This window comes from Mobula hypostoma, chromosome Y (assembly GCF_963921235.1).
Source record: "Mobula hypostoma chromosome Y, sMobHyp1.1, whole genome shotgun sequence".
Taxonomy (NCBI): Eukaryota; Metazoa; Chordata; class Chondrichthyes; order Myliobatiformes; family Myliobatidae; genus Mobula; species Mobula hypostoma.
The window spans coordinates 3,286,019-3,306,993 of record NC_086130.1 but is presented as its reverse complement, the minus strand read 5'-3'; the positions used below and the strand labels follow the sequence as shown (position 1 = coordinate 3,306,993).

At 43.0% G+C, this 20,975-nt stretch overlaps 1 protein-coding gene across 1 annotated transcript in view; it reads right to left on the bottom strand.

Annotated features, from left to right (window-relative positions):
- Positions 1 to 3,463: 3,463 nt before the first annotated feature.
- Positions 3,464 to 20,975, bottom strand: part of LOC134341074 (transcription factor Sp1-like) — a 31,579-nt gene continuing 14,067 nt past the window's right edge. The window contains exons 4-6 of the mRNA XM_063038821.1: positions 6,413 to 6,563; positions 5,766 to 5,965; positions 3,464 to 3,852 (exon numbers count right to left, since the gene is read on the bottom strand). Of these exons, the coding sequence (XP_062894891.1) occupies positions 3,464 to 3,852; positions 5,766 to 5,965; positions 6,413 to 6,563 (740 nt within the window). The remainder of the gene's footprint in view (positions 3,853 to 5,765; positions 5,966 to 6,412; positions 6,564 to 20,975) is intronic.

Sequence of the window (20,975 nt, the reverse complement as noted above, 5' to 3'; positions counted from 1 at the left end):
GTGAAAAGTGGACAAAATCGAAAATGGTGAATACAGGACTGAAGTTGTTGTATTTGAACGCATGCAGTATACGGAGTAAGGTAGATGACCACAAATACTGATCAGCATTTATGACATTGTAGGCATCACTGAATCATGGCTGAAAGAAGATTATAGTGGGAGCTTCATGTCCAAGGATACACATTGTAGCAAAAGAATAAGCAGGAAGGCAGAGGGGCTTACTCTACTCTATTGGTAAGAAATGAAATCAAATCATTACAAAGACATGACATAGGGTTGGAAGGTGTTGAATCATTGTGGATAGAGCTAAGGGTAAAAAGACCCTGATGGGAGTTGTGTATAGACTTCCAAATAGTGGTAAGAATATGGTCTACAAATTACAATAGGAAATAGAAATTGCTTGCCAAAAAGGCAAAATTACAGCAGTCATGGGGAATATCAATATGCAGGTAGCTGGAGGAAATAAGGTTGGTGCTGGATTCCAGGAAGCGGAATCTGGTCCCTCCAAGATGGCTTTTTAGTGAAACTAATGGTTGAGCCCACTAGGGAGTCAACTATTCAGATTTGGGAGTGGTGCAATGAACCGGAATTGATCGGAGATGTTAAGGTAAAATAAACCTTAGGGAAAAGTGATCATAATATGATTGAATCCACCCTGAAATTTAAGGAGAAGCTAAAGTCGGGTGTATCAGTGTTACATTGAGTAAAGGGAATTTCAGAAGCATGAGAGAGGAGTTGGCCAATTCAGAAGGCACAGGATATACATCCCAAAGAGGTATTTTAAAGGCAGGATGACACAACCATGGCTAACAAAAGCAGTCAAAGCCAACATAAAAACCAAAAGGAGGACATATAATAGAGCAAAAATTAGTGGCAAGTTAGAGGATTGAAAAACTTTTAAATATCAACAGAAGACAACGAAAAAGTCATTATGAAGGTAAAGATGGAATACGAAGTAAGCTGGCCAATAATGTTAAAGATACACAAGTTTATTCAAATACATAAAGTGTGACAGAAAGATCAGTGTAGATATCTGACCACTGGAAAAGAATGCTGGAGAGATAGAAATGGAGGACAAGGAAATGGCACACTAACTGAATAAATATTTTGCATCAATCTTCACAGCAGAAGACACTAGCAGTATGGTGGAAGTTCCAGGTACTGTATCAGGAGTCATGAAGTGTTTAGCATTACTAGGGAGAGGGTGCTTGGGAAACTGAGAGGTCTGAAGTTCACCTGAGCTGGATAGTCTACACCCCAGGGTACTGAAAGAATTGGCTGAAGTTTGTGGAGGTATTATTAATGATCTTTCAAGAATCATAGACTCTGGATTGGTTCGAGAAGACAGAAAAATTGCAAATGCCACTCCTACTGTTCAAGAAGAGAGAGAGGCACATTAAAGGAAATTTAGTCTGGCCTAAGTAGTTGGGAAGATGGAGATGATTTTTAAAGATGTGGTTTTGGGATACTTGGGGCCACATAATAAAATAGGCCATAGTCAGCGTGGTTTCTTCAAAAAGTGGGAATAAAGGGAGCCTTTTCTGGGTGGCTGACAGTGACAAGTGATGTTCCACAGGGGTCTGTGTTGGGACCAATTCTTTTTATGTTGTATTTCAATGATTTGTATGATGGAATTGCTGGCTTCGTTGTAAAATTTGCAGACAATATGAAGATAGGTGGAATGGCAGGTAGCTTAGTGGAAGTAGAGAGGCTACAGGTGGGACTTAGATTAGGAGAATGAGCAAAGAAGTGGCAAATGGAATACAGTGTTGGGAAGTGTATGGTCATGCACTTTGTAGAAGAAATGAAAAAGTACAAAGTGCAAAGGGACTTGGGATTCCATAAAGGTTAAATTGCAGGTTGACTCTGTGGTGAGGAAGGCAAATGCAATGTTCACATTAACTTCAAGAGAACAAGAATATAAAAGCAAGGATGTATTGGGAGGCCTCACTTAGAGTACTGTGAGCAGTTTTGGGTGCCTTATATTTGAAAAGATTACTGAAACTGAAAAAGGTTCAAAGGAGGTCCATGAAAATAATACCAGGACTAAACGGCTTGTCATATGAAAATTGTTTAATGGCTGTGGGCCTATACTCACCGGAATTCAGAAGAATGAGGGGTGACCGTATTGAAACCTATCAAACAGCGAAAGGCCTTGATGGAGTTGTTGTGAAGAGGATGTTTCCTATGGTTGGAGAGTCTTAACTAGAGGACACAGCCTCGGAAGGGAGTGGAGTCCTTTTAGAACAAAGATGAGGAGTAATTTCTTTAGCTAGTGTTAAGTCTATGGAATTTGTTACTACAGGTAGCTGTGGAAGCCAAGTCTTTATGTATATTTAAAACAGAGGTTCATGAATTCTTGATTGGTCAGTACATGAAGTGATATGGGGCCAAAACAAGAGATTGGGGCTGAGAGAAAATGGATCAGCTATGTTGAATGGCAAAGCAGACGTTGGGCCAAATGGCCTAATTCTGCTTCTATACTGTACGGTCTTAATGGAGATCCATCACTAAATTGCTATTTAAAAGCCAGTTTATTCTTTCATTTAGTACGCAAAGAAAACAAAAAGTGAGTGATTGTCTTATTTCAAAAAAAGATTATTTTAAGCAAATTCTAAAGAGATTCTATTTCTTTTTTGTTTAATCAGAAGGAAAGCTATGGACTTTCAACTGTACAGCTTCTCTCCGTAGTGAGTACTAAACGATACTGACTCTGCAGATGCTGGAAATCCACAGAAACACACTCAAAATGCTGGAAGACCTCAGCATCTATGGAGTGGAATAAAAACTCAACATTTAGGGCCAAGACCTTTCAACAGGTTGGAAAAGGAGGAAAAGAGCCAGAATAAGTATGTGGAGGGAGGGAGAGATGGAGTACATCAGTGAGATCAGGCGAGTAAGAAGGTGGGAGTGAAAGCTGTAAGATGATAAATGGTAGATGTAAAGGATTAAAGGAATCTGATAGGAAAGGAGAGTGGACCACAGGACAAAGGGAAAAAAGGGGCCCACAGGAGATAATGGGAAGTGGGGGTGGGGGGAACCAGCAAGTGAGAGAGTCATACAGGGAGTTAGTATGTCTGAAGGAGATGTGTTAGTATATTTGGATATGTGAAAGACAGAGTGAAAAGAAAGAAAGAAAAATGCTTTTACTGGAAAGGCAGAGTAATACACAGATGTGTAGTTTGGGCTGAGATCCAAAACGTCAACTGTTACCTAAATGTTACATAAATGTTACCTGGGCTGCTGGGTTCCTCCACCATTTTAAGTAGGCTACTCAAGAGACAAAGAGTGTGTGTGTGAGAGAGAGAGAGAGAGAAGTGCACAGAGGCAGAGTCAGAAGGAGAAATTCAGAGTGTGTAGCTGTATTCCTCTGACATTTGCATCCCTATTCCTTCCTTCCCAGATCCAAAGGCCAGACCTCAAAGACCCAGCCCCACCAACCATTCCTTGACCCCCAGCACAGTCAGAAGCCATTCCCACTGATGTTGATGGTCTGGAGGTCAGACACCTGCATAACGGTGATATTGCAAGCCTCAGATTGGACAGAGGGAGCCCCTGCTATCTCTCTTTCTCCTGCTCCACTACCTAAGCCTCCAAGAGCTGGCACCCCCACCAACTGGTTGATCCCATCCTGGGAAACAATCTTTCCTGCCATGCCAGAGGTCAAGATGAGTGGAGTGCTTACAGGGCAAAGGGAAGCTCCGTCCATGGGATCTGGAGCACCAATCACTACAGTCTCCGTTTCTAATCCTCCTCCTCTCTCCTTGTTCCGGTGAGTTTTTATATGCTTGGAGAGGTGGTCACTCCGCATGAAGCGCTTGGGACACTGGGGACAGGCAAACTTCTTCTCACCTGTGGAGGGGGAGAAATGGAGGAAGGAGGGGGGACAAGAAAAGAGGGAAAGGGAGATGGAATGAGGGAGAAGGAAAAGAGGGGAAGGGAGGTACAGAATATGGAGTGGGAGTGAGGGGGGAGTGGTTAGAAAGGAGAGGAAGTAGAAAAAGAAGAGAATGAGCCAGGTAAAGGAATGGCTACCAACATTGCTTCTATCTCAAACTCGACCCTCATTCCATCCCATCCAACAGCTCATGCTTATTCAATAATATAAACACGAGGAATTCTGCAGATGCTGGAAATTCGAGTAACACACATCAAAGTTGCTAGTGAACGTAGTAGGCCAGGCAGCATCTCTAGGAAGAGGTACAGTCAACATTTTGGGCCGAGACCCTTTGTCAGGACTAACTGAAGGAAGAGCTAGTAAGAGATTTGAAAGTGGGAGGGGGAGGGGGAGATCTGAAGGGGGAGAAGACAGGAGGGGGAGGAATGGAGCCAAGAGCTAGACAGGTGATAGGAAAAAGGGATATGAGAGGATCATGGGATAGGAGGTCCGGGAAGAAAGACAAGGGGGAGGGGGGAAGCCCAGAGGATGGGCAAGGGGTATAGTCAGAGGGACAGAGGGTGAAAAAGGAGAGTGAGAGAAAGAATGTGTGTATATAAATAAATAACGGATGGGGTACGAGGGGTACTATCAAGATGAAGCCACACTCAGGTTGGAGGAACAACACCTTATATTCCGTCTGGGTATCCTCCAACCTGTTGGCATGAACATTGACTTCTCAAACTTCCGCTAATGCCCCACCTCACCCTCGTACCCCATCAGTTATTTATTTATATACACACATTCTTTCTTTCTTTCTCTCACTCTCTCCTTTTTCTTCCTCTGTCCCTCTCACTACACCCCTTGCCCATCCTCTGGGTCCCCCCTCTCCCCCTTTTCTTTCTCCCTGGGCCTCCTGTCCCATGATCCTCTCGTATCCCTTTTGACGAAGGGTCTTGGCCCGAAACGTCGACTGTACCTCTTACTAGAGATGCTGCCTGGCCTGCTGCGTTCACCAGCAACTTTGATGTGTGTTGCTTATTCAATCTCTGGTCTCAAACCATCCCACCCAGCACCAATACCTAGGGGGATAAAGACAGCAAAAGTGGTAGGAGTTGAAATGGTCTGTTGGTCTAACTCCCAATGCTGCTAGAAAGTTTGTGAACCATGTAGAATTTTCTCTGTTTCTGTATAAATCTGATCTAAAACGTGATCAGATCTTCACATGTCCTAAAACTAGATAAGGAGAACCCAATTAACACAAAAACTTTTCTTTTACTGTGAACTAATGAACACTCAGGTCTTTAGGAATGCTTTTGTAATGTTTCTAGATTTGTGCATCTCTACAATTCTTCTCAGGACCTCTGAAAGTTGTTTTGATTGAAGTATGGTGCACATAAACAGATCCTGCTTATCAGTAACCTGACTTTGTGTGTCTTTTTTATAGGGCAGGGCACCTCTACAACCCACACCTCCAATCTCAACTCATTGATCGGATCACTTGATTCCAAATAGCTTTTGTAGAAGGCAATACCTCAGAGTTTCTACACTTTTTCGAACAAATGAATGTAAATTTGAATAATTTTTCGCAAAAAATAATGAACGAGTATAATGTTGTTGCGTTATTTGTTTAATTATGTTCTCTTTACGTAATTTTAGGATTTACTGGAAGATCTGATCACACTTGAGGTTATATTTATGCAGAAATGGAGAAAATTCTACAGGATTCACAAACTTTCTAGCACTTTTGTTTGCAAATATACGCATAGCGAGAACCACTCACATACATAGACAAACACCTTAGCGCGCGCGCGCACACATACACATGCACACACAAACTCCCGCTATATCCCTTGATCTCCCCTGGCCCGGCCTCTAGTGTACTCACCCGTGTGTGTGCGTTTGTGCCGCTGCAGTTCATCAGAACGGGTGAACCGCTTGCCGCAGAACAGCCAGTTGCAAACAAAGGGCCTCTCACCGGTGTGCCACCGCAGGTGAGCCCGCAGGTGAGAAGTCTTTCCATACACCTTGCCGCAGCCCACAATGTGGCAGATGTGCTTCTTCTTGCAGCTGGGATCTCCTGAGATCCTGTTGGCCAAAGAGGGAAGGAAAATTTGGTGGCGGGGGGGTGCAGGGGTTGAAAGTTGGTGTGTGTGCATGTGTAAGAGTGAGGTTGATGACAGACGGAGAAAAGTTTTGCAGAACCATAGTAAGAGAGAGGGAGAGTCATAAACTGAGAGGGGAAGAGGGAAAAAGGTATGTAAAGAGATCGGGAGTGAGAGAGAGAAACAGACATACAGAGGGGGGTTTGGGACAGAGTGATGAACAGTAGGTGAGAGGCAACATGGTTTAGCAAAAAGCACCGAGAAGGAAATATTAGAACAGAGTAATGCACATTTGAAGACATAAAAGCAGAGAGAGAGATGGAGGAGGAGAGAAGTAACAGAAGGAGGGCAGTGAGATAGAGGGAGAGAAGAAGGAGAACAGGGATGCCCAGGACTGGTGAAAGCAAGGAAAGGCGACCCAAGCACTCACCTCCTTTCGGACTCCTTGCAGTTGGGGCAGGTGCAGGCTTCCCTTCTCAACCGTTGGGTGAGTTCGGGACTGGCCTCCCCTTTGTCCATCTGTGTTTCATCCTCGACAGGATCCACACCAGAGGGATGACGTTTTAAGTGTGATGTCTGGTCTGTGAGAAAGCAAAGGAGAGCTGGGTTATGTAACTGGAAAGAGACAACAAGAGTGAGCTTGAGGTCAAAATGATAAAAGATCAGACAACAGCAACACAGCCAATGGGATACCTATAAATTTTTGAAACATTCACTAGGAACAATTGTAAACTCTCCAAACTGACAAACTCTTCAAAATCCTCTGTAAACAACATTCCTCGGAAAATGTCTTAAAAGGTACACTCCACAGGACCCACCGTAAATATCGATACACTCACTGGGGACACTACGTAAATACCAAAATACCCCTTGAGGAAAATTTTCAATGACAACACACTCCCCACAACTATTTGTAAATACCAAATATCAGTATTTGCAAACAGAGACCATCTAGAAATACTGCACTTTACCTGGGACTACCAAAAAATATTGACACAATCTCTGAAGACCATCTGTAAATACTGACAATCTACCTGGAGCCACTCAGTACACACACAGAACCTGGGGACCAGTTGTAACTATCAGCACTCTTTGGGGCTTTCTATGAGACCATATGGCATAAGACCAGAAAAAGGACATTTGGTCCATTGATTATTATTCCTCTCAACACACCATTCTCTAAACAACAGGAATTCTGCAGATGCTGGAAATTCAAGCAACATACATCAAAGTTGCTGGTGAACGCAGCAGGCCAAGCAGCATCTATAGGAAGAGGTGCAGTCGAGGTTTCAGGCCGAGACCCTTCGTCAGGACTAACTGAAGGAAGAGTGAGTAAGGGATTTGAAAGCTGGAGGGGGAGGGGGAGATGCAAAATGATAGGAGAAGACAGGAGGGGGAGGGATAGAGCCGAGAGCTGGACAGGTGATAGGCAAAAGGGGATACGAGAGGATCATGGGACAGGAGGTCCGGGAAGAAAGACGGGGGGGGGCGACCCAGAGGATGGGCAAGAGGTATATTCAGAGGGACAGAGGGAGAAAAAGGAGAGTGAGAGAAAGAATGTGTGTATATAAATAAATAACGGATGGGGTACGAGGGGTACTATCAAGATGAAGCCACACTCAGGTTGGAGGAACAACACCTTATATTCCGTCTGGGTATCCTCCAACCTGTTGGCATGAACATTGACTTCTCAAACTTCCGCTAATGCCCCACCTCACCCTCGTACCCCATCAGTTATTTATTTATATACACACATTCTTTCTTTCTTTCTCTCACTCTCTCCTTTTTCTTCCTCTGTCCCTCTCACTACACCCCTTGCCCATCCTCTGGGTCCCCCCTCTCCCCCTTTTCTTTCTCCCTGGGCCTCCTGTCCCATGATCCTCTCGTATCCCCTTTTGCCTATCACCTGTCCAGCTCTCGGCTCTATCCCTCCCCCTCCTGTCTTCTCCTATCATTTTGCATCTCCCCCTCCCCCTCCAGCTTTCAAATCCCTTACTCACTCTTCCTTCAGTTAGTCCTGACGAAGGGTCTCGGCCTGAAACCTCGACTGCACCTCTTCCTATAGATGCTGCTTGGCCTGCTGCGTTCACCAGCAACTTTGATGTATGTTACACCATTCTCTAGCCTCTTTCTCATAACCTTTGGTACTATTACTAATCAAGAACATATCAAACACTGCTTTAAATATACTCAATGACTTGGCTTCCACAGCTACCTTTGGCAATTAATTCCACAGATTCACAAACCTTTGGTTAGAGAAATTCTTCCTCATATCAATTCTAAAGGAACATCCCTACTTTCAGAGGCTGTGTCTAAACTCCTCCACTATGGGATACTCCTCTCCACATCTATTTTATCTAAACTTTAAATATCCAATAGGTTCACCCCCCCCCCCCACATTCTTCTAAAATCCGGTGCATACAGGCTCAGAGTAATCAGAAGCTTCTCATACATTAACCCCTTCATTCCCAGAATCATTCTCATGAATTTCCTCTGGTCCTCTCCAACCTCAGCACATGGTTTCTTAGATAAGGGCCCAAAACTGATCATAATACTCCCAAGTACAGTTTGACCAATGCCTTATAAAGTCTCAGCATTATATTCTTGCTTTAAAATGAATGCAAACATTGTATTTCTCTTCCTTGCCAGCAATTTATCCTTCACAAAGACTCTCCAGTGCCTTTGCACCTGTGGCTTTTGAATTTTCTCCCCATTTAGAAAATAGTCTATGCCTTTACTCTGTATACCAAAGTGCATGACCATGTACCTTAATACACTATATTCCATTTATCAGTCCTAATCTTTTTATCCTTCTGCAGAGTCCCTGTTTTCTCAACACTACCTACCTCTGTATCATCTGCAAACTTGGTCAAAAAGCCATCAATTCCATCATCCAAATCAGTGACATATTACATGAAAAGGAGTCCCAACACCAATCCCTACCCATCCAGCCAATTTGCCAGGCAAGTTTTCACCTTTTAGAACCAATACTGAATTTGGTTTACAAATATCCCGAATCCTTTTTAATAATGGATTTCAATATCTTCCCAACCAGTAAAGTCAGGGTAACTGCCCATATTTTCCTGTCCTTTGCCTCCATCCCTTCTTAAAGAGTGAAGTTACATTTGCAATTTTCCATCCTTAGAAACTATTCCAGAATCCAGTTTTTTCAAAGACCAACACTAATGCCTCCACAATCTCTTCAGCCACCTCTTCCAGAACCATGGGGTGTAGTCTATCTGGTCCAGGTGACTTTATCTATCTTCAGACATTTCAGTTTCCCCAAGTACCTTATAAATTTATACTGATGAGTATGTTAGTATCATTGTAAATATTATCTTAGCCACTTGGAACCCCCATATATTCCTCAGGAGGCCTTTTAATATGGACTCACCACTCAGGATCCTAATAGGCATCCGTTAGTCTCGTGAGACCGTGGATTTGCGCCTTGGAAGGTTTCCAGGGCGCAGACCTGGGCAAGGTTGTATGGAAGACCGGCAGTTGCCCATGCTGCAAGTCTCCCCTCTCCATGCACTGATGTTATCCAAGGGAAGGGCACTAGAGCCGATACAGTTTGGCACCGGTGTCGTCGCAGAGCAATGTGTGGTTAAGGGCCTTGCTGAAGGACACAACACGCTGCCTCAGCTGAAGCTCGAACTAGCGACCTTCAGATCACTAGACTGACGCCTTAACCACTTGGCCACGTGCTCAGGATCTAACGTAAATGCAAACACGTACCCTAGAACACCTTGTAAATACTGGCCCCATATATCTCAGCCACCTATAAATATCAAGACCCTCTCCAGTATTTTCTATAAATACCAGCAAACTACTCTTGTCCCCCATGTAAGTATCAGCTCACTTTAAAGTTCAAAGTTCAAAGCAATTTTATTACCAAATCACATATATGTCACCACAAACATCCCTGAGATTTTTGCTTGTGGGCAAACTCAATAAATCCAATAACCATGATAAAATCAATGAAAGACTGCACCAATAGGGTGGACAACAAGTGTGCAAAAGACAACAATGAGCAAATATATAAAGAAATAAGAAAATAATAATATTACTGATAAATAAGCAATAAATATTGAGAACATGAGATGAAGGGTCCTCCAAAGTGAAATTAATAGACAATAGGTGCAGGAGTAGGCCATTCGGCCCTTTGAGCCAGCACCGCCATTCAGTATGATCATGGCTGATCATCCAGTATCAGTATCCAGTTTCTGCCTTATCCCCATAACCTTCGATTCTGCTATATTTATTTGAGTGAAGTTGTTCACACTGGTTCAAGAGCCTGATGATTGAGGGGTAATAAGTATTCTTAAACATTGTGCTTTGAGTCCTGAGGCTCCGTACCTTCTTCCAGATGGCAACAATGAGAAGAGAGCATGTCCTGGATGGTGGGGGTCTCTGATGATGGATGCTGCTTTCCTGCAACAATACTCCATGTAGATATGCTTAATGGTGGGGAGGGCTTTACCTGTGATGGATTGCTCTGTGTCCACTACTCTTTGTAGGATTTTCCGTTCAAAGTCATTGGTGTTTCCATACCAGGCCGTGATATAGCCAATCAATATTCAAAGATAGAAACCACAGAAACTACAGCACAGAAACAGGCCTTTTGGCCCTTCTTGGCTGTGCCGAACCATTTTCTGCCTAGTCCCACTGACCTGCACACGGACCATATCCCTCCATACACCTCCCATCCATGTATCTGTCCAATTTATTCTTAAATGTTAAAAAAGAACCCGCATTTAACACCTCATCTGGCATCTCATTCCACACTCCCACCACTCTCTGTGTGAAGAAGCCCCCCCTAATGTTCCCTTTAAACTTTTCCCCCCTCAGCCTTAACCCATGTCCTCTGTTTTTTTCCTTCCCTTGCCTCAGTGGAAAAAGCCTGCTTGCATTCACTCTATCTATACCCATCATAATTTTATATACCTCTATCAAATCTCCCCTCATTCTTCTACGCTCCAGGGAATAAAGTCCTAACCCATTCAAACCTTTCTCTGTAACTGAGTTTCTAAAGTCCTGGTAACATCCTTGTAAACCTTCTCTGTACTCTTTCAACCTTATTTATATCCTTCCTGTAATTTGGTGACCAAAACTGAACACAATACTCCAGATTTGGCCTCACCAATGCCTTATACAACCTCATCATAACATTCCAGCTCTTATACTCAATACTTTGATTAATAAAGGCCAATGAAAGCTCTCTTTACGACCCTATCTACCTGTGACGCCACTTTTAGGGAATCCTCCGGCACCTCACCCGTAGACAGCAATCACGGTAAACTATATGTAGCCCACATAATGCTGCAATGGTTACAAGCTATATGCTTGTCTTGTCTATATGCTTTCTAGGGCCCTCACTGTAAATTCTGACACACTCATCAGGATTATCCTGTAAATACCTATACACACCTCTCAAGACACACTGTAAATACAACAGACATTCTCCCAGGGATGCACTGTAAATGCTGACATCTCTCCAGAGACACATTGCAGTAAAAGACACACACCCAAGGACACACTCTAAATACTTCCCAGGAGCTTATAAAAACAGAAATACTCCCCGTAACTCCTTATAATTCACTCCCACGATACCAACACACTGTCCAAGTAGCCTGTAAATATTGATACACATGGCAGAGGCTCAGTCCTTATGTAAACCTTAAGAGCTCTGCAAATACCAATACACTCTCTGAGAAATACTAACACGCATCCCAGATACCTTGTGTGAATATCAACACTTCCTCCAGGACCCCTTGTAAATCCTGACACATTCTCTGGAGCCTCTACAAAAACCAACACACATACCACAGAACTTCCTGTAAAGAGACAAGCTCAACAAGACACCCTGAAAATTTACTCACAGAGACACTTTCCAGGAACCAACCATAATACAGAAGCACTCTGGAGATACCCAGTAAATACCAACATACTCAGCACAGACCCAGTGTCAGTCCAATCTCTAGGCATACTCTGCAAATACCGAAACTCTGCACACACCATGTAATTATCCATCACACCCTGTAAGTAATGTCATATTTCCCAGGATTCCTTTTTCTTTTTTTTGGCGCGTGCGAGTCTGTGATAATGTCTTTCTCATGCCTTTACAAGGCGTGGAGCGAGACAGAGAGAGACTGTGTGACGTGCCACTCCTCACACAGACATTTTCACAGTATTTTCCCTTTATTTTACGCGGTCGAGTTGCGTTCTCGACACTCAACCCAGCACGGATGGAAAGCGTACTCGCGAGCGGACCCGACTGGTTTTGAACCTGGGAACCTCCGCTCCCGGGTCCGGCGCCGATTTCATTGCGCCACCAGCCAGCCCAGGATTCCTGTAAATTTTGATTCATTTACTGGGGTCCCCTGTAAATAGTGACTCATCAAGGAATTCCAAATAAATACTGATAAACCTGGCCATTCCTTTAAATTACTTAAGGATATTCTGCTAATACATGCACACTCCACAAGAACCCCTATAAATATTAACACATATTCCAGGATCATATGTAAATAGCAATACAATCCCTGAGACACCATAAATACTGACATATGAATTCCTGTAAATACCAACACTATTTTTTCTCTTCATCTCTCTATCACCTCTCCCAGTGAACTTTCTTTTTCCCTTTTTCCTATAGTCCACTCTCCTCTACTACCGGATTTCTTCTTCTCTGGCCCTATGTCTTTCCCACACACCTGGCTTCACCTATCCACCTTTCCTTCTAGCTATCTTCCTTCACCCTCCCACCATCTTTTCATTCTGACATTTTCCCACTTCCTTTCCCTATAATTCCTGACACACTGTCAAGGAACCATCTGAACATAACAACACACTCCTCATGATTCCCAGTAAATTTCAATAGAAACCCTGGGACCACCTGTAAATCCTATATATACCCTGAGAAACTCTGTCAGTACTGACTCACACCCTATTAGGATACCCTGTCAATACTGCCAGAGACCCTTTGTGATGCAGTTAGAGATTGATAGGTATGAGATTGGGAGCATCTCTGAGTCATGGCTGAAAGAATGTTATATTTAAAAACTCAACATCCAAGGATACACCTTGTATCAAAAGAACAGGCAGAGGAAGTGGGGTGGCTCTGCTGGTAAAAAATTAAATAAAAAAAAAACTTGGAAAGAAGCGACATTGTATCAGAAGATGTAGAATCCTTGTTGTTAGAGTTAAGAAACCGCAAGTGTAAAAAGACTCTGATGGGAGTTAGGGTCCTAGGCATCTTAAAATATTACATACTACCCAGACTATCTATAAATTTTGAGACGATTGACTGGAACCTCTGCAAATACTGACATATTCCCAAGGGATCCCATGTAAATACTGACACTCCCCAAGACCAGCTGTAAATACAGACAAACTCCCCAACCTAGTAAATACCAATAAGCTCCTCTGTCATATACTCTGACACACTTACTATGATTGTCTGTAGATACCAAAGTACTCTCGAGAACACTCTGTCCAGACATCCTCCAGTGGGACCCTCTGTAAACACTGACACTCTTCCCTGGTCCCCTTGTAATTAGTGATACAGTTTTCTTGTACCAATTAGAAATGCCAACTCACTTCCCACTACCCCCTACAAATACCCACAATCTCTCTGGGACCCCAATAAATAAACACACACTCTCTATGATCCCCTGTAAATTCTGACACACTCAGTAATATTATGTTCAGTCAATGGGGACTCCCTGAAATTAGCAATATATTTCCCAGAACTCCCCTCTAAATACAGACACACCACCAGGGACATGTAAATACTGACAGTTTGCTTGTCTACCTGTAAATATCAAGACACTCCCTGTAAATACTGACATACTCATTAGGAGATCCTATAAATACTGTGAAGTGCCCCAGGAACCAGAACACTGCCTGGGACACCTTTAATTATAAATATCCTCCAGAAGTAACAGAACTATCTATAGTGGCACATTCCCTAGGTCTTCCTATAAACCTGGACACATTCACCAGTGATCTTCCGTAAAATGCCAACACATTCACCCCAGATCCACTGTAAATATTGACACATTCCAGTGACTGATGCACTGCTAGGGTCCCACTTTAAATACCAATTCACCCCCAAAATCCCCTGCAATTACTGGCAAACACACCAAGACACCCCGCATATGCTGGGAATATTTATTTGCTCCCTGTGAATATTGAAGCACACCATGGGAAACCACGAAAATGCCAGCACTCTTCCTGAGACCTCCTGGAAATAATGACATACTCTTCCGAACACCCCTAAATACCAATGAAGTCTATGAGATCTCTGTGATTATCGATGCACACCATAGATCCCATGTAAATACTTACACACTCCAAAGGACACCATGTAAATAATTATGCCCTCCATGAGACATACTTTTAATATTGACACATATTTGAGAAAAATTGACCCTGTAAATAGTGACTTCCTTCCTGGACATGTAAATACAAACGTACTCCTCACAACTCACTGTAAACACTGACTCATTATTTGGAATCCTTGCAAATAGTAACACACTTCCTAAGGACACATTGTAAATATCATTAGATTCCCCAGGACCCACTCTAAATAGCTCCTCACTGCCAGGGGACACACTGAAATTGCAGGCATATTCATTGAGATCCACAGTAAATACTGTCTGAACCATCTGGACCCTATGTAAATACTGAGACAATCCTTAGTGATCACAATAGATATCAAAATTCACTCTGAAGACACTGTAAAGACCACATACACTCGGGATCCACTGTAAACATCTTGTAAATATCAACAAACTCTTCACAGCCCCACATACTATAAAAATTGACACACTACCCAAGATGCTCTATAAATATTGACACACATATACAGGATACCCTGTAAATACTGACATATCCCAGTGACCCCTTGGTAAACCCTACAAATACTGACACCCCTCCTGGAAACTGTAAATATTGGCACAAATCCTGGGGACATCAGTGTTTATACACTCCTCTAGGACATTCTGTAAAAAACTATCAAATATCCTGATATTCCTTGTGAGTGCTGACACACTCCCTGGGGACAATCCATAAATACAGATACATCCCTCATGACCCACCCCCCTAAAATACTGGCACACTCCTCAGGAGTACAACCACTTCGTGGAACTGCTTGTAAATATTGACACACTCTCTAGGACCCTCTATAGATACTGATACACTTCCCAGCAACCACAGAAAATAATGATACTCCATGTGGCCCCCTGTAAATACAAACACAAACCATGTGATACCTCCACCCCCATAGATACAACTACCTGGAAATCCTTCCTATAAACACCAACACATATTCAAATAACAAAACACTCAATATGACCTGTAAATACCTAGACATCACTGGGAACCTTTGTATGTACTGACAATTTCCTTTAGTTACGGATATCCGCTTCAGAATCCCTGGAAGTACCAGTGGATGCACTGTAAATAACAACATACTACCCAGAAGTAATCGTAAATATGGACACTTGTAACTCTCGCTTCGGCTAGCGGCTTAATATAGGGGATGATAGCTCCCGGCCCGGCCAAACTTAAGAAATCTCGTTTGGGTGGATGCTGTGTGATGTGTCCCCTGTTACAGATCAGTACCATGAAATAACAAACAGTACACAATATGCGATTAAATGATTGAGGTTTATAATTCTGAATTTGACTATATGGTTAGTACAGAAAACAAAAAGAGAAAAAGGGTCCATTCTCATGAAACAGTCTAATGCGCAAAGTTGGGGCTCACTGATAAGTCGATCGTCCACTGTCAACCTCCTCCGATCATCGCTGCCCTTCAGACCCTTGCTCCAAGTCCACCCCATCTGACGGTCTACGAACTCTCTCCATATCGCATCTTTTCTCCTCATGTCTCCCTGGCAAAAGTCCATGAATGCTCGGCTCCCAGACACACAAGAAAGAACTACATCCCTTTCATTGGCTAACATGCCCTGTTATCTCTAGTCATAACCAAACATTGCTGCTACAGAGAAACAATTACCTTGGCAGTGGAACATTACATAGAAGCTATTACATTAGCAGTGAAACCTTACAGGGTGATACACACTCTTTCTGTGACTCCTTCTAATTACTAATACTAATACCCCAATATAGGAAAGAATGTTGATACACCCCGGGAACTGCCTGTAATGACATAATCCAAAGAGATACCAGTAACTACCAAGAAATTCCATATAAATACTGACGCATTCCCCAGAAATTCTCAATACAAATCAGTCCCTGAGACTCCATGTAAATACTGTCACACATCTAAATGAATCCCTGTTAACAACAATAGTCCCCAAACCCATGTAAATAGCAATACACTCCCTAGGACACAATGTATGTAGCAGATACTCACCAAGAAACCTATATAAATACTGATATAGGTATTAGATGCCTTATAAATACCAACACACACCCAGAAACCCCTGTAAATACTTACCCACCCCGGAATATCCTGTCAAAACACCACTGAGAAAGAAACAGCCCATTGGGATCCCTTGTAAATACTGACACACTATCTAGAACTCAGTGTAAATAATGGCTCACTCTCCAGGAACTACCTGTAAACATCCACACTCCCCATAGGTGCATGTAAATACCAAAGCAAGCTGAGATGCACTGAAAGTTGATGTCTCTGAGATCAACTGTAAACACTTACTCGTTCCTTGGCTTCACGGGTAACAGTGATTCTCTCCCCTGGGATCCACTATAACTAGTCACAGACTCCAAGGGGACTCCATGTAATTATCAATAACTGCCCAGGTCTCCTGTACTTACCAACATAAGCTTCAAGGATGCTCGCTGGAGACCATCGGGAAATGCAATATACTCATTGGGACTACCTGTAAATACTGACAAATTCCCTGTATATACTGACATACTTAGTGGGTCCATCAGGAAATGAAACATCTTCATTGGGACAATCTACAAATACCAATACACTCCTTGGTCACACCTTATAAATACTTACATAATTACTGGTGACAACCTGTAAATATCGCTCACCTGCTGACCTCCAGTAAATACCAACAACATCTCCAGGACCACTTGTAAATATGACACATTCTCATCAGGTCCCCTGTAAATACTGACACGGGAGCATGGTAGATAATGATATTCCTGAGGACCACTTGCAAATAGCGACCAATCCCTAAGATATACATGTAAATATTGGCACATAGCCTGGTAATCGCTGTAAACACTGAGAAACTCTGGAACCCCTACTAAATAATTAATGCAGTCACTGGAACTCCTTGTAAATACCTACAAACACATGGGAATCCCTCTACATAATGACACAGTCATCAGACTCTTGTACATACCAGCACACTCCATAGGGATTCCTAGAAATACTGATATACATCCATGAAACACCAGTAAATAATGATACACTTAGAACTGACCACTTGTAAATTCCACCACACCCCCGCAGGACCATGTGTAAATATTAATACATAACAGGAGAACCTCAAAAATGCAGCACACTCACTGGGAACCACCTGTAAATACTGATACACTCACAGGACACCATTTGTAAATACCAACATACTCAGTAAGACCCTTGGTAACACCAACCAACCTCCTGGCAACGTGTTAAAATATACCTTACACTCCATATAATTACCAATAAACTCCTTCAGCACATCTCTGTAAATCCATAAGACCATAAGCCGTAGAAACTGAACTAGGCCATCTGGCCCATTGAGTTTGCTCTGCCATTCAATCATGGCCGATCTTTTCTCTATCTCTTCCTCATCCCCTGTTCCCGGTGTTCTCCCCGTAACCTTTGATGTCATGTCCAATCAAGAAACTATCAATCTCTGCCTAAATACATTCAACGACCTCCGCTCAGTTTTGGTCACCTCACTATAGGAAGGATGTGGAAACCATAGGAAGGGTGCAGAGGAGATTTACAAGGATGTTGCCTGGATTGGGGAGCATGCCTTATGAGAAAAGGTTGAGTGAACTCGGCCTTTTCTCCTTGGAGTGACAGAGGATGAGAGGTGACCTGATAGAGGTGTATAAGATGATGAGAAGCATTGATCGTGTGGATAGCCAGAGGCTTTTCACAAGAGGCCACAGGTTTAAAGTGCTTGGGAGTAGGTGCAGGTGAGATGTCAGGGGTAAGTTTTTTACGTAGAGGGTGATGAGTGCATGGAATTGGGCTGCCGACAACAGTGGTAGACATGATACAGTCTTTGAAGAGACTTTTGGACAGGTACATGGAGCTTAGAAAAATAGAGGGCTATGGGTAACCACGGGTAATTTCTAAATTAAGTACGTTTGGCACAGCTTTGTGGGCTGAAGGGCCTGTATTGTGCTGTAGGTTTTCTTGTGACCTGGTCTCCACAGTTGCATGTGGCAACAAATTGTACAAATTCACAACCCTTTGGCTAAAATCTCTCCCGGTTGCCTTGTAAGTAATGACATACTTTTCAGGACTACATGCATACACTTACACACTCTCCAATGCAACCCCCATAAATATGAACCCCCTGTGAATACTGAAGAACTTCTTTTGATCTATGGTAATTACAGACACACTGTCAACAATATTCTATAAATACCAAAACACTTCTTAGGAATATCTGCAAATACTGACACACACCCAGGGCATAGTATGTAAATACGTATATAATCAACTGGAGCCATTCTATGAATATCAACTCAACAGGGGACCTCCAATAAATACTGACAAAGTCTCTAGGACCACTTGTAAATATGACACACACTCACTGGGATTGTTATACTACTATCACAGTCCCCAAAGATCCCCTGTGGTTAAGGACATACTCCCCGGGACTCCGGTTAAATACTGACATAAACCACCACCGCCCCCCACCCCCCCCCACCAGGATTCACCAATAAATATGGACAGGTGACTTGGACAGGTTGGGTGAGTGGGCAGATGCAGTGGTTATCCACTTGACCTCACCAGATGTGAGGTTATCCACTTTGGTGGCAAGAACAGGAAGGGAAATTATTATCTGAATGGTGTCAAGTTAGGAAAAGGGGAGGTACAAGATCTGGGTGTCCTTGTTAATCAGTCATCAGTAAGCATGCAGGTACAGCAGGCAATGAAGAAAGCTAATGGCATGTTGGCCTTCATAACAAGTGGAGTTGAGTGTAGGAGCAAAGAGGTCCTTCTGCAGGCGTACAGGGCCCTGGTGAGACGCCACCTGGAGTATTGCGTGCAGCTTTGGTCTCCAAATTTGAGGAAGGACATTCTTGCTATGGAAGGTTTGCAGCGTAGGTTCACTGGGTTAATTCCAGGGATGGCTGGAATGTCATATGTTGAAAGATTGGAGCGACTGGGTTTGTATACACTGGAATTTAGAAGGATGAGATAGGATCTGATTGAAACATATAAGATTATTAAGGGATTGGACACGCTAGAGGCAGGAAACATGTTCCTGATGTTGGGGGAGTCTAGAACCAGAGGCCAGAGTTCAAGAATAATGGGTAGGCCATTTAGAACAGAGTTGAGGAAAAACTTTTTCACACAGAGGGTTGTGGATCTGTGGAATGCTCTGTCTCAGAAGGCAGTAGAGGCCAATAGAACCATAGAAACTACAGCACAGAAACAGACCTTTTGGCCCTTCTTGGCTATGCCAAACCATTTTCTGCCTAGTCCCACTGACCTGCACACGGACCATATCCCTCCATACACCTCCCATCCATGTATCTGTCCAATTTATTCTTAAATGTTAAAAAAGAACCCGCATTTACCACCTCACCTAGCAGCTCATTCCATACTCCCACCATTCTCTGTGTGAAGAAGCCCCCCCTAATGTTCCCTTTAAATTTTTCCCCCCTCAGCCTTAACCCATGTCCTCTGTTTTCTTCTCCCCTTGCCTCAGTGGAAAAAGCCTGCTTGCATTCGCTCTATCTATACCCATCATAATTTTATATACCCCTATCAAATCTCCCCTCATTCTTCTACGCTCCAGGGAATAAAGTCCTAACCTATTCAACCTTTCTCTGTAACTGAGTTTCTCAAGTCCTGGCAACATCCTTGTAAACCTTCTCTGCACTCTTTCAACCTTATTTATATCCTTCCTGTAATTTGGTGACCGAAACTGAACACAATACTCCAGATTCGGCCTCACCAATGCCTTATACAACCTCATCATAACATTCCAGCTCTTATACTCAATACTTTGATTAATAAAGGACAATGTACCAAAAGCTCTCTTTACGACCCTATCTACCTATGACACCACTTTTAGGGAATTTTGTATCAGTATTCCCAGATCCCTCTGTTCTACTGCACCCCTCAGTGCCTTACCATTAACCCTGTATGTTCTACCTCGGTTTGTCCTTCCAACGTGCAATACCTCACACTTGTCTGTATTAAACTCCATCTGCCATTTTTCCAGCTGGTCCAAGTCCCTCTGCAGGCTCTGAAAACCTTTCTCACTGTCTACTACACCTCCAATCTTTGTATCATCAGCAAATTTGCTGATCCAATTTACCACATTATCATCCAGATCATTGATATAGATGACAAATAACAATGGACCCAGCACTGATCCCTGTGGCACACCACTAGTCACAGGCCTCCACTCAGAGAAGCAATTCTCTACTACCACTCTTTGGCTTCTTCCGTTGAGCCAATGTCTAATCCAATTTACCACCTCTCCATGTATACCTAGCGAATGAATTTCTCTAACTAACCTCCCATGCAGGACCTTATCAAAGGCCTTACTGAAATCCATGTAGACAATATCCACTGCCTTCCCTTCATCCACTTTCCTGGTAACCTCCTCGAAAAACTCCAATAGATTGGTCAAACATGACCTACCACGCAGAAAGCCATGTTAACTCTCCCTAATAAGTCCTGTCTATCCAAATGCTTGTAGATTCTGTCTCTTAGTACTCCCTCCAATAACTTACCTACTACCGTTGTTAAATTTACTGGCCTATAATTTCCTGGATTACTCTTCGATCCTTTTTTAAAC